Below are 13,660 nucleotides of genomic sequence, written 5' to 3' on the forward strand. Positions count from 1 at the left end.
CATTTAGATGAACCGATAGGGGTCATTATGAGCTCACCGTCAAACAAGTTTAATCTGGTTTACAGCGAGTTGACGAGCAGCCTGAAGCACCTGTCCCCGACGTGTCAGCCCATTACACACCTGAAAAACGCCACCTGTGTTCTCAGTCCTACAGGGACCGTCCACTTCTCCAGCAGGTGGGTCTAACATGGAAGACCAGGAGGGACACCTCCAGGAAGAAAATCCCACCATCACACGAGTGATAGAAGAGCCAACGGCAAAAGTAGGTGAGTGACAGGAAGGAGTTCTCCCGACTGGTGAAAGAGAGGAGCTCAAGGTGCAGACGAGACAACCGTCTCTTACAGCGGCGAGCGTACGGGACTCAGAAGCGTCTCATCGCTGAGGCCTGAGAAAAAACAGGAGGGTGTCCACACTTTTAAAAAGGAATTGCTGTAATAACCTTTGTGCAGACATGCGCCCGGAGACGGAGCGGAGCACGAGAGAGCCGTCTCAGCTGGCCGGGGGATTCTTGCTGCCTGAGGGGGTGATCCTAAAGATGGAGGCCAGCGGCTTCCGGTGCTCGTGCTGACTGCTGCTGCGGCAGGCCAGCTGTGCAGCTCCCAGCAGCAAGGCACCTTTAAGCAGAGCAGACGTGCGTGGAGGTGGGAGCTGGTTTTACTCCCAACTCGTTAAACAGTCAGAGATCACCAGTCTGCGCCACAGATGCTTTTCTGTTCCGATGTTTCAGCTTGGCAGCTGCTGAGGACCCAGGTAAGAAAACAAATGAAACCCGATGTTTGTGTGAAGGAGCAGCAAAACACACGTTTTTATTACAGGGACAGATGCTTACAGACGCACCATCGTTTCCTATCTGACAACGTGACAAACACAAAGACTTAACCCTGTACCCTTCCATATAACCATAACTCAGACATGGGCACATGCTCCGCTCCAGCAGCTACACACACACACACACACACACACACACACACACACACACACACACACACACACACACACACACACACACACACACACACTCGTTACATCACCGAATCTGCCTGGTTCTTTCTCCCTGCCCTCTTTCACACCGATTTTTTTCCCGTCTTTCATTTAGGTGCAATTTTCTCGAGTCTCTGCCTTCGTTCTCCAGAGGTCACCCTCTTTTGTCTCCACCTCACTATAGATGGTGGGCCGCGTGGCGGTCTAGAAGCTGGGCTCATTATCGCCCACGCTGGGCCCACAGAGGGCACGGCGGAGGGGAATACGTGTCGGCCTTCCCAGCAGCCATCAGGACTGTACTCTCACCGAGCTGGAGAGGTCAGACGTACGTCTCTACAAGCACTCGCTTTTGCCCAGGGTTCGTTTCTCTTCACGTTAAACCTTCGACTTTTGAGTTTACTCAATGAAAAAAGATGCGATAAAGATTTTCATAAACACAAATTCAAGGCAGGTTTTTGTGTAAGAAAGCTTTTGTCCCCAACAGGGTGAAACCTGCTGCAGATAAGTCTGATTTGAACCATCTGTCCATAAATGGAGTCGTTTCCAAATCCAAGTCATGTCTCAAGTCTTTAAGAACAAATGTGATCAACTCAGAGCATCTGTGAGCCAAACCTCTAGTTTGTTACTAACAGGAGACCTTCAGTGGTGAGTGAGGTCAGGGTCAACCCTCTAACTGGCAGGTCAACCCCTTAATGAAGCTCATTTTAGTCCCATTTTTAAAGCTTCCTGTCAAAATAAACGACGAAAATAAAACCTCTGTTCCAGTGCAGGTTAAACACTGACAAATGACAAGTTATAAGTGTGTGTGTGTGTGTGTGTGTGTGTGTGTGTGTGTGTGTGTGTGTGTGTGTGTGTGTGTGTGTGTGGCCAAGTCTCCTCCCTTTCCGGTCCCTAATGACCCTCTGGACGTGACGTCACGCCGCTCGTGGGACCGCCCCTTTTGCCATGGAGGATGGCAAAAAGACCGCGTACACACATTGAAACTCCAGCAAAGCTAGTCAAAACCTTCCCATTTGTGGCCTTTTATTGCTTTTATTTAGCTGATTTTACAGCCAAACGGTAACAGCTCGCTGTGCGGTTGGCTGCACAACAGACAAGGATGTAAACTCAGCTCGTTTGTTTTTAATAACTTTGATGGAGACTGAGGGCGGAGATAAACTGTTCCTGAGGACAAGCGTTGACAGAAGGGTTCAAGAGTCTGTCTGGACTTCCTGTTTTAAGTTTTGGACTCAAATACAAGACAGGATGTGAACGGGAGGTGCTGCTGGAGCGAAGCGCTTCACTGGTCTCCTGTCAGCGCTTCTCCTCAGGAACATCCACACGATGCTCACCTGCGCTGACTCGGTGACGTAGGAGACGGATTTAATGCGACATGACCGTTCAGACTGCAGTCGCTTTCAAACACTTCAGATACGTGTCAGAATCAGTACTAGAGCCAATCTGACTTTAATTTTAGCTCTAAGCCAGCTGCTTCAGGGGGCACATTTCTAGTTTTCTTATTTATTTGTTTGTTTGTTTGTTTGTTTGTTTTTTATCTGTCTGTCTGTCTGTCATCTATTTATTTATTTATCTATTTATCAATTTTTTCTAGTTTAAAGTGACTGTGTACTTTCCCTGGCGATAGGGGGCAGTAGATACCCAAATCATTGCAAGCAAGCAGTATTTTTGTGTTCGAGTAAGACCTGATCAACAGATGGCCATTAGGGTCAAACATCCTCGGGAGTGCAACCCTTTCATCACTGGCAACGAGTGAAGAGGTAAATGTGTAAAAGAACGTTTATTAATGCTGAAAGTTTTGTAACCACTTGTTACAAATCAGTAAATGCGTTTTGTCCTCTCGGGCTTCCGTAGATGAAACCAGGGCATCCAATATGGCGTCGCCCGTAGACTTAGGCCCAATCCCAATACTCGCACTTGCACCCCTCATTTGCGCGTTCCCGGCCAGGGGTACGAGTACGTAGGGTGTCCCGATTCTCCGGTGCAGAAGTTGACCACGCCCCCGCTGCACCCTTAACCTGCACTTCACCCAAGTCCGCAGCGATGAAATTAATGGCATTAGTTCATTTCAGGATGATTAGTTGATGCTCTAAAACTTTTAGACAAAGCTGGAATAAATGTAAATTTATTTCAAATAACTGTTTGGCTGTTTGTTTAAAAGTTGTTAATAAAGGTTTTTGAAAAAAGTTTCACAGCGACCAGCATCCCAGCATGCATTGCGATCGATGACGCAATGCTCCCTGTCTCAATTGTGCAATGATTTGCACACTTGTGTACTACGCACTCAAACACTACTGCACACTTTCTCCAAGTGCACTTTGCTGAAGTCTGCAGGGCGAGTGTTGGGATGGGGCCTTAGATCCCCCCCCCCCCCCCCCCCCCCCCCCCCCATGTACTTTAGACCTGATTTTTATGGTTTCATGTTACGAAACAGCCAATATTTTTCAACAACTGGGCATCTTTTAATTCAATAACAACATTTTAATGGATATTTCCAGAGATTAATGGTAAAAATGACACCTTGTCACTTTAAATGTAAGTCACCTAATTGTAGCTATCAGGCTGATATCTAAATGTGGTTTTAGATCAAAGCAGTGGCTGTGGCTGGTTAGCTGGTTAGTAGTTGCTGCTTCAGTGGCTAGCGGGTAGTAACTCCCTTACATCATTTTAAAAGTAAAAGGCTCATCGTACATCTTTATTGGAACTTATGGTAAACGGCCTGTATTTGATGCAGCACCTTCTAGAGTCCAGGAGCCCCCCAAGACACTTTACAATGCAATCAGTCATTCACCCATTCACACACTGGTGGAGATGAGCTACGATGTAGCCACAGCTGCCCTGGCTTTACCTTGCGTGTCACGTCACGTCACGCGGTCACGTGACAGACGTCTGATCCACTTAACCACTTTGTTTGACCAAGGAAGTGTTCTGATAAGCGAGGCGCCTGGCCTACCAAGGCGGTACAGTGCACAGATCCTCTGTTTCAGTGTTGTTACATGAAACATCGCCTTATTCTAGTGCATCAAAATGCTCTTACATCCCTGCTAATTCAATAAAAGGGTCAGGCTTAAGCTGTCACTCAAAGCTTTTTCAGCTTCATGTTTTCTTTCTTTTGTTTGTTTTGCTTTATTAGTTTCTCTTGAGCGGACACACCAAAACATCAGAACCATGGAGCAGAAACGGAAAAGCTGCGTCAGCCCATTGCTTATCTACCCGATTCACACGCGTCAGACGAGAAGCAACGTGCACGTGTCTGAGGCTTGAACCACATTCACCTGGTTTTTGTTCATGTGATTTTAAAATAGTTTAGAAATATTTTAGCCAAGTCAGTCAAATCAAGTCTCTGTAGAGGGCATCCAGCTGTGCTGCAACTGGAGTTCAGGTCTCTGTTATTTACATGTAAACTGGGATTTTAGAATGAACAGCTTTTAAAATGCATTTAGAGGTCCACGGCTGTTTGTTTCATCAAAACTAACATTAGACGCAGCAGCTGAACAACAGAAAAGTCTTGGCTCACCTTCTCCTGGTACTGTCGTCGAGATGAGTCCAGAGATTGGATCAGGGCGGTGGCGTGGCCCACAAACATGGCGTAACAGGTGGCGCCCACAATCATGCTGAGGATGGTCAGCCAGACGTCCGTCATGCCCACGGGGGGGTACATGCCGTACCCGATGCACAACATGTGGCTCATAGCTTTGAAAAGTGCGTAGGAGTACTGCTGCCCCCATGTGTCGTTCTACAGGGAGCAGGGGAGACGGGTGAGTTAGGGGTGAGTCAAACACATTCTGACCTGTTCTCCCACAAATACTGGTGTTGATTTCAAAATAAAGGTCAGTGATTTCTTTAATAACACACACACACACACACACACACACACACACACACACATGGACGTAATTTTGGGGGGGGGGGGGGGGACATGTCCCCCCCACTTTGTCCAAAGTCAAGTTTGACCCCTGCACTTTTTACCATCCAAAAACAATATTATGCTATATTAAATTGACACTGGTTGAGCTCTAGGACCAAGCGGAAAACAACCATTTGTGATGAAGCCTGTTTCCCATTAGAGGATACTGTAAAGATACCCCCCCCCCCCCCGTGTCCCCCCCACTTCTGAAGCGAAAATGACGTCCATGCACACACACACACACACACTCTTGGGATGGAACTAGCGACTCATTTCAGAGCAGAGAAAGATGGAGGCTAAAACATGCTTGTCCGTGTGCAAACATCTGGAGTGAGCAGACGTTTGGACGGCAGCCTGAATCAGAGCCCTGAGAATGTGAGACGCTGGAGGCTTCCACGACAGAAAGTAGGTCAGCTGTTTGGAAAAATGTGATTTCTCTCTGAGTTTTCTCATTTGTAGATAAATTGCTCCTTTTGCTTTAGATCCCAACGGTGGTTCATGGCAAATCAATACCGACTCTTCCCCGGGGGCGACATGTCCAAATTGCTTCCGAACTCATTTCCACTGCAGAAGAGCGGAGACACACAGCTGTTCCACTGTCGCCAACCTGAAAAGGTAAGAAGGACCCGGCGATCCAGCTGTTGCAGTCGCTGTTTAAAGACCTTCTCTAAAGTTTAATTGTGCAGAAGAATTGAGTCCCTGACTAATAACCTCTGCCTCTCCTGGGAAAATGTGGGAGCAAAGCACCACATGTAGCTCATTAATAGATCTTGTTGTGTCACAGCGTTCTAAAACAAAACGGAAAGAACGCGACAAGCAGAAATTCCCACCTCACCACACAAGACCACGCCACGCGTGTCGAGTATTAAATCGACTCAAATATCCGTTAAAGCTAATGATGTGATGTTACATGTATTAACCGCCTAACATAACATGGTTTCTACACACTTCGGTCGCTGTCAGATGTTTCAGACGCACTTCATGACTAAGTGAAACTCCACTTGACTAAACTATCATGAAACAGAGAATCTGGTTCCATCTCTTTCCTGATGACTCTTGCGGTTTACTGCAACGTCATCAACTACACTTGCTGGAGGGACAGAATTTTTAAAGCAGACATTTTTGGTCGAGTCTCTAAAATGTCGTGATTTTTTTCGCTGTTATTTAAAAAAGAATGATCAGCTGTTTCAGAACCGAGCTAAACAGATTTCTGAATCATGATTTAAAGGTCTGGCTCACGAGGGACCGTCTTTTCTACATCACAGGGAAATTTGTATTCACGGCCCCGCCCACCTTGGCTTGGGACCGCCCACAGGAAGGAGAGAGCAAAGTGCATCTCGGAGAGTAAAGGCTAATCATTAGCAACGCCACAACATGGCCAATTACATTTTTTTGCCCAAGAAGCAGGAGCAAACAGAGGCAGCACTGTTGGAGCTGGGGGTCATTGTGCTTTACCTTCTCTTTTATTTTAAATGTACTAAATATAACAGATCTTTCATCATGAGCATACATTAGCTCAGGTGTGTGCAACTCCCTCTAAACTAGAGGGTAAAGATGAACTTGTTTACAGACCTACTAGCAACATTTTCACATGTTTAAAGCATCTTCTTGAGCCAGTCGGTGCTGGAAGGAGCCTTCACAGGGTGAATGAAAAGTCTCAGCCCGCCCCGCCTCTTGTGGGCATTTTTATTCCTTTAAGGGGAAGGTGGGTATTTTCCCAGGCTACGGGGCAGTGCATACCTAAATCGTTGCAACGACGGTATGTTTGTGTTCAGGGAAGACTTTACCAACGGGAACTTTGTCAGATCGTTCAACCTCCAGCAAAATGACAAGAACATCAGACTTTCTTTCATCACTGGCAACAAGCGAAGAGGTAAACGTTTGAAACAAAGTTTATTAAAGGTGAAAGTTTGGTAACCGTTTGTTAAGAATCAGTAAATGCATTTTGTCCTCACGGGCTTCCATAGAGGGAAAATCTCGCCCAGACACTTAGGATGTTTCTCAATGCTAAGGAGCCTTGCCTTGATGTCTTGGCCCCGCCCCGGTTGCCTAGGAGATACGTCATCGGGAGCCGCCAAGACGTGTTCTAATGTTCATGTTCTACCGAGGCGTGTGTTCTCTGTTTGTTAGCCGTTTAGCTAGCTGAGCAAGGACACACGAGAGGTGTCCTTGGTCAAAAATTACCCAGAATGCACCGCGGTATTTTCAAAAGGACGGCGGATCAGAATCCGGCAGCTACTTTGGGGACAATTTTCACGTTTAAAAGTAAGTCAGCTAATTTAAAATGTTGTCTTAGATCCAAAGAAGTTATCTATGGTTGGTTAGTAGCTTAGTAGTTGCAGCTTCGGTGGCTAGCGGGTAGTAACTCGCTTATATATTTAATTTAATAAACATATACACAATTTAAAAAGTAAAAGACTCGTTATATATTTTTATTGGTACTAATACGTATAAAATATAACGTTATCTCCCGTGTCACGTGACGTTACGTGACCGCCGTGGCAGCCACGGTCACGTGATGCAAGTCTGTTCCATTTAACCGTTTTCTTTGACCAAGGAAGGACCGTGTCCTCATAAGCAAGGCGCCTGGCCTCGCTAGACATCGCCTCACAAGGCCAGGCGCCTCGACATTGAGAAACACCGTTAGACCCGCTCCCGTGTATTTTAGATCTGATTTTTATGGTTATATGTGACAATATTTTTCAACAGCTGGGCAGCATTTCATTCATTTTCACCAACACGTAGGTGGATATTTCCAGAGATTAATGGTAAAAACTACACATTGTCACTTTAAGCTTACAACTTCAGCCAGTCTGGACCGCTGACCCGAAGTCTCACAAAGTCACGCTTTACGGCAATCCATGATTACACCTAAGAACAGACGAGCTACACCCGGTTAACATTTATTGTAACGTGTTTATCATAAGAGACATTTATCTGATGAAGCTAAAAACTCTAAAAAATGTCCGACCACATCAGGAAAGCTCAGAGACACGATTCCTGCACGCTTCGGACCGTGAACACAGCTGATCAGTTTGATTTAGTGACGAACTACTCCTGTAGAAACAACCAAAGCAGGGAAACATTTCAGCAGTTAGATTAAGGTGTTAAAAACACGAGCACACAGCGAGGAGGCGGCTTTCAGGTTTGTTTTCATGAAAATTAATTAAAATGGACACAAGAGGCTGATAAAAGCTAGCCACCACTGCAGAGTTTGGCTTTATTATTAGCAGAAAAACTGAGATGAAGACTAGAATAACCGATCCGCTAACCCTCACCTTGGTGCACTAGCAAATAAAACACTGAGCTAAAATTAGATCAGGTTTGAAGCACCCCAGGGGATGAAGTTTACGTCTTCCTGTTGCTTAAGTAAAGCAGGCTGTTGAAACTGGGGGCTTGTCGGCAGGCGGTGAGGCGTGACGAGCGAAGAACATCATACCTTCAGAGATGGAACTACCCATGTGACATCAGAGAATAATTATATTTAACTGGGCTTCCATAAATGGGATCCTCTACTGTAAATATTAAAATGTGTTTATTTAGCTTCTAATCTGACGTCATCAGATAAGCTTCACAGTTTACAGTTTTCACTTCTGCTGCCGAACAACAACAAACCATGAACTAAACAACAAAGCAACCCTAACCCAACAAAGCTGCGGGTGTGAACTAGTAAAGTAAAAGATGTTTAGCTGAAATGTCACTCTGGTGCTTCTTTCTTGCATTAAAGACGCGCCCAGCATCCAGGGGGCGTTTCTACTCACACGTCTGATGATGAAGCATCAGCCAGCGACCTGCTCTGCTCAGGTGTGCTGTTTACAAGTTGGATTTGTGTTCATTATTTACTTTTGTAATGAATGTGAAACGTACTTACACATGCACCATCGTTTTCTATCTCATACTACCTGACTAACACCTGAAGTGGTGAGTGAAATTGGACTTAAAGGTGCAGTATGTAAGAGTACAGTGAGAATTTTGCAGTGAGAGAATCCCCCAAAGAGTCTGATGTTTTAGTCGTTTTGGAAGGAAGCTTCAACTGAAACATGTTTCATATCCAGCCGGCTGCTGGATTGTCACATTTTCTCCTAAAACAAAGGAAGGAGGGACGTAACGACTGTTTACCATCAGTGTGTGTGTGTGTGTGGGGGGGGGGGGGGGGGGGGGGGGCTCCAGCGACCTCTGGAGACACGCCCCCCCCAAATCAGACACGAAACTGATTTCTCTCTCTTTCTTTACATTTTTTAATCACAATTGTCTATTTTTTGTGCTCATTTGAAATATATTTTAATCATTTTCTAAATTCTTTTTTATATTTTTACATTTTTGTTTTGTGAAGCGCTATAGAAATGATCTTTTCTTCTTCTTCTTCTTCTTCTTTCTTCTTCTTCGTCTTCTTCTTCTCTGTTGTAATTTGACGGCGGCCGGCAAAAAGCTCCAGAGCTGTTTCAAGCGGTTGCAAAAAACCTTTTTACTTCATTTCTACATAATGCATCTTTAACCCAGTACCTTCCCATAAACTAAAAAAAAAAACATAAAAAATGCTTCAGTTCAGCAGCTACACACACACACACACACACACACACACACACACACACACACACAACCATATACCCACACCTTTATTGCACAAGAGGGCTACTAATGAATAAATTATCTGCAAATTGAATAAACGAAGACAAGAGCAGAACATAGATATCTAAGAGTTTCGGATCTACAATGATAAATGAGCAACACAGCATGTCCCAGGAAGCGCGAGCGTTTTAGTGCAGTAGCTGCAGCTGATGGACGAGATGAGACAGAAGCATAATCTGATTTGAAGAGGAAGCTGCAGGAAAACAAACTTACCACCATCTTATTTTTGGACACCCAACAGTCCGCGGGGAAGTCCTGCAGCATGGGCACCAGGAACTGCAGGCAGCCGTCCCAGTGGCACAGCAGCAGCATCATGCCGATCAGGTTGACTATCCGCACCATGGCACTGGCTAGGTCATAGGTCATGTGGAAGATCTGGAGCCAAAGGAAGCAGGAAAAGGGTTAGATTGATGACTCAACCTGCTGACTATCAAACCTCTGAAAGCTCTCAGGATTGCATGAGGCGTGCACACACGGCAGTGCTTGTTGGGTTCACTCCTCGCTGCTGTCATGCTGCTGGAGCTGGAATTAGACACCAGTTTACAAACCCTGCAGAAAAACGGAGCTGTGACGATGACATGGGCTAGATGGCGTGGACGTTACTGTGTGCCAGGGGTTCACTGGGCATGGTCAGCCCACATTACTGGAACCAGAGCGCTCCCTCACAGGGCTGCTGCTGAATCATCACCATCAGACAAACTCAATAATGGTAGAAACAGAAGTGGCTGTGCTCCAGCGGCGCGCATGTTCCCTGGGTCTGTTAATCCTTACGATAAACAGAAGGCGCTGCAGGACTTCTAGGCTTTAATGGCCTCCACCATTCAGAGGCTTTTAATCCCACCGAAGACCACGGTGTGCACCACTCTGCTGCTTAGTAAAGCCATTCGCTGCCTTTAGAGGTCTTCTGAGGAGGGGGGGGGGGGGGGTTATGCCGTCTCCCTTCTGCTGCTCAGCAGTCGGTGCTGATGATAAAGGAAGGCACCGATTTTCTCGTCACCTGACTTCAGTCTTGATTTTTGTTTCTAAATCACAGCCTTGTTTATCTTATTTCCTACTGAACAGCACAGATGTGCACCTCCGTAATGTCTCACACGTCTCGGTGAAGGAGGATGGCACTGCCATCTTTAAAAGGCTCGTTGGCAGGAAAACCAGTGATGCTTGTTTTTTATACAACTGCTCTCATAAACTCACCCCCCCTGAGCTGAATCCAGCTCTCTACATTTCCCACACATTTGTAATATTTTCATTTCCAGATGCAGCAAAATTCTGAGCTTTTACTATTAAATAAGTTACGCAAGCTAACACGTGTCTAAATGTAAAAAGCTTAAAGAGTTAAATTTCCACTCTGATGGACGAATAAATGATGAAGAGCTCGTCTCCTTCTTGAACACCGAGTCTGATGCATTTCTCATTTGTTAAATCATATTTCCACACACAATCACGGTTCTGGACCGGAAAAGGGTGGCTTGCCAACTCCGGGTCGGGGGAGGGGTCCTACCTCAAGTGGAGGAGTTTAAGTATCTCGGGGTCTTGTTCACGAGTGAGGGTAGGAGGGATCGGGAGATCGACAGGCGGATTGGTTCGGCGTCTGCAGTGATGCGGACGCTGAGCCGATCTGTCGTGGTGAAGAGGGAGCTGAGCCAGAAGGCCAGGCTCTCGATTTACCGGTCCATCTACGTCCCAATCCTCACCTATGGTCATGAGCTTTGGGTAATGACCGAAAGAACGAGATCGCGGATACAAGCGGCCGAAATGAGTTTCCTCCATAGGGTGGCCGGGCTCAGCCTTAGAGATAGGGTGAGGAGCTCGGACATTCGGGAGGGACTCGGAGTAGAGCCGCTGCTCCTCCGGATCAAAAGGAGTCAGTTGAGGTGGTTTGGGCATCTGGTCAGGATGCATCCTGGACGCCTCCCTGGGGAGGTGTTTCGGGCATGTCCTGCCGGCAGGAGGCCCCCGGGTCGACCCAGGACACGTTGGAGAGGTTACATCTCCAATCTGGTCCGGGAATGCCTTGGGGTCCTGCCGGAGGAGCTGGTGGAGGTGGCCGGGGAGAGGACTGTCTGGAGCTCCCTAGTTGGGATGCTGCCCCCGCGACCCGGACCCGGATAAGCGGAGGAAGACGACGACGATATTTCCACACAGGAAAGGGAAGTCCCACCAGAAAGCTGCTTTTAAACCTGTAAAACATGATTTTAAGCACAGCTCCATGAGAATAAATGAGACGGAGTCCACATTTCATTAGTGATTTTAAATACCCTTACGTGTGTGTGGCTATTTCTGGAGATGACGTTTTAATTGAACGAGAGAGACTTATGAGGTGTCACTCATCTTGGAAAGGCTGCGTTGTGCTTTCTGGAATCTTTTCCCCTTCCCGTCAGCGTGCTCTGAAGCAGTCTTACGTGCTTTTAAGGTCTGCAGAGTTCCAAACCCCCAAAGTACGCTCCAAAAGCAGATCCTCTCCCAGGAAAAAGCACGACTTAAACCCTGGATTGTAGTCTGGGCAGCTGTTTTGGACACAGCACTTCAGAGAAAAGACTTTTGCATAATAACTTGCTCAGTTTGGCACAAACGGAAACTAAGAATGAGCTACTGCCTGCAAATCCATGATTTTAGACCATTTCACTGAGTGGAGGGTTCAGTTTAAAATGGGGGTTTAAAAAGGATTAATGCAAAGGTTGAGAAGAGTTTCTTGAGAAATGTACAAGATACCAACATGGCCCCTGAAGTGAAAGTGTGACACTTTAAGTATGAAACGAGTCCTTTAACAGACTCGTCGAGCAGCACTGATCTCTGCTATTTAAAAATGTTCTGCAACCAGAATGCAAAAGTTAAAATGTGAAGAGCAGAAACGGCAGTGAGAGGACGTGAGTCTCTGGGTAGTAACTGGCACAGTCCCACTGAATACACCTGATATTTATCTGTGATTGTAGCTACCAGAAAAACAACATTTATTCATGCAAACCGTTTTGTTCAGCTTTTAGTTTCCACGAGCCTCTGGGCAAATGTGCAAGAGGACAGAGATGGACCACTACGTGTTCTGGGCTCGTAAGAAGTGTAAATATTCACTATTACTGAGGTAGCAGCTGTATAAGTAAATATAGAAGTCTACACAACATGCTCTCACAAGATTTAAACACAAATGTAAATCACTCAGTCACTGGCTGCTCCGAGCTCTCTGCCTGCAGCATATCCTGGTTCAGAGTCCGACAAAAAGAATGTCCAACATCACTACTATTTCTGTGCTGAATTGTGTTTCTGTGAAGCATACATCGTATATGCAGGTGTCCCGTGAACTGGTGCTGCTTAGTGAAGCTGCTGTAGTGGCCAGCCGCCATCTTGGATGGGTCTCCCTTCGCCCCAGTGCATTTATCTCCGCTGAGGAAGGTGTTTACCCAACTAAAGAACACATTTTATTATGTATTTTCACAAAATCAGACAAATGGTATGGCATGATTACAGAATAAATATCATGGAATTATATAATTTTATGATATTTGTATTGTAATCATGCTATACCGTTTGTCTGATTTTAAACTGCATGCTTTCTGAGAATGGCACCTAACTGAAGAATGAATAGGGAAAACAGTAACGGGCCAAGAACAGATCCTTGTGGGACCTCCCAGGGATGGGAGGCTGACTGTGATGAGTAGTTGTCCAGCATGACCCTGATGGTCCTGCTAGAAAAGTAAGACCGGAACCAATCAAGGGCCAAACCTGAGATGCCAGCCCATGTGTGTAGTCTGGAGATCAGGATGCTATGACCGATGGTATCAAAAGCTGCTGATAGATCAAGAAGCACCAGAACCACATGGAAACCCGAGTCTAGAGCCATAAAATGTCATTAAAACACGTACATGAGCAGTTTCTGTGCCATGATGTTGTCTGAACCCAGAGAGAAAAATGTACATCACTTGATGGTTATTTAGACGTATTAGTAACTGCTCAGCACAACTTTTTCAAGTACCGTCGACCAATTTCCAAACTACCATTTTAATCGGAGATTTGTGAAAACAGTTGGATCAAGACCTGTTTTTTTCTAAATCAGCTGAATGACCGCATGTTTGAAAGCACGAGGAACTTCAGCTGAGGTCAAGCTACCGTTAACATGTTCAGTTCAATGTGGCCATTCAGAGGAAGCACATCTTT

General features: G+C 45.9%; 1 protein-coding gene across 1 annotated transcript in view; it reads right to left on the minus strand.

The window, feature by feature from the left end:
- LOC139071864 (potassium/sodium hyperpolarization-activated cyclic nucleotide-gated channel 3-like) overlaps nt 1-13,660 on the minus strand; it is a 79,070-nt gene that overhangs the window by 31,202 nt on the left and 34,208 nt on the right. Inside the window, exons 3-4 of the mRNA XM_070555185.1 lie at nt 9,728-9,889; nt 4,496-4,714 (exon numbers count right to left, since the gene is read on the minus strand). Of these exons, the coding sequence (XP_070411286.1) occupies nt 4,496-4,714; nt 9,728-9,889 (381 nt within the window). The remainder of the gene's footprint in view (nt 1-4,495; nt 4,715-9,727; nt 9,890-13,660) is intronic.

Source organism: Nothobranchius furzeri, chromosome 9 (assembly GCF_043380555.1).
Source record: "Nothobranchius furzeri strain GRZ-AD chromosome 9, NfurGRZ-RIMD1, whole genome shotgun sequence".
NCBI classification, from domain to species: Eukaryota; Metazoa; Chordata; class Actinopteri; order Cyprinodontiformes; family Nothobranchiidae; genus Nothobranchius; species Nothobranchius furzeri.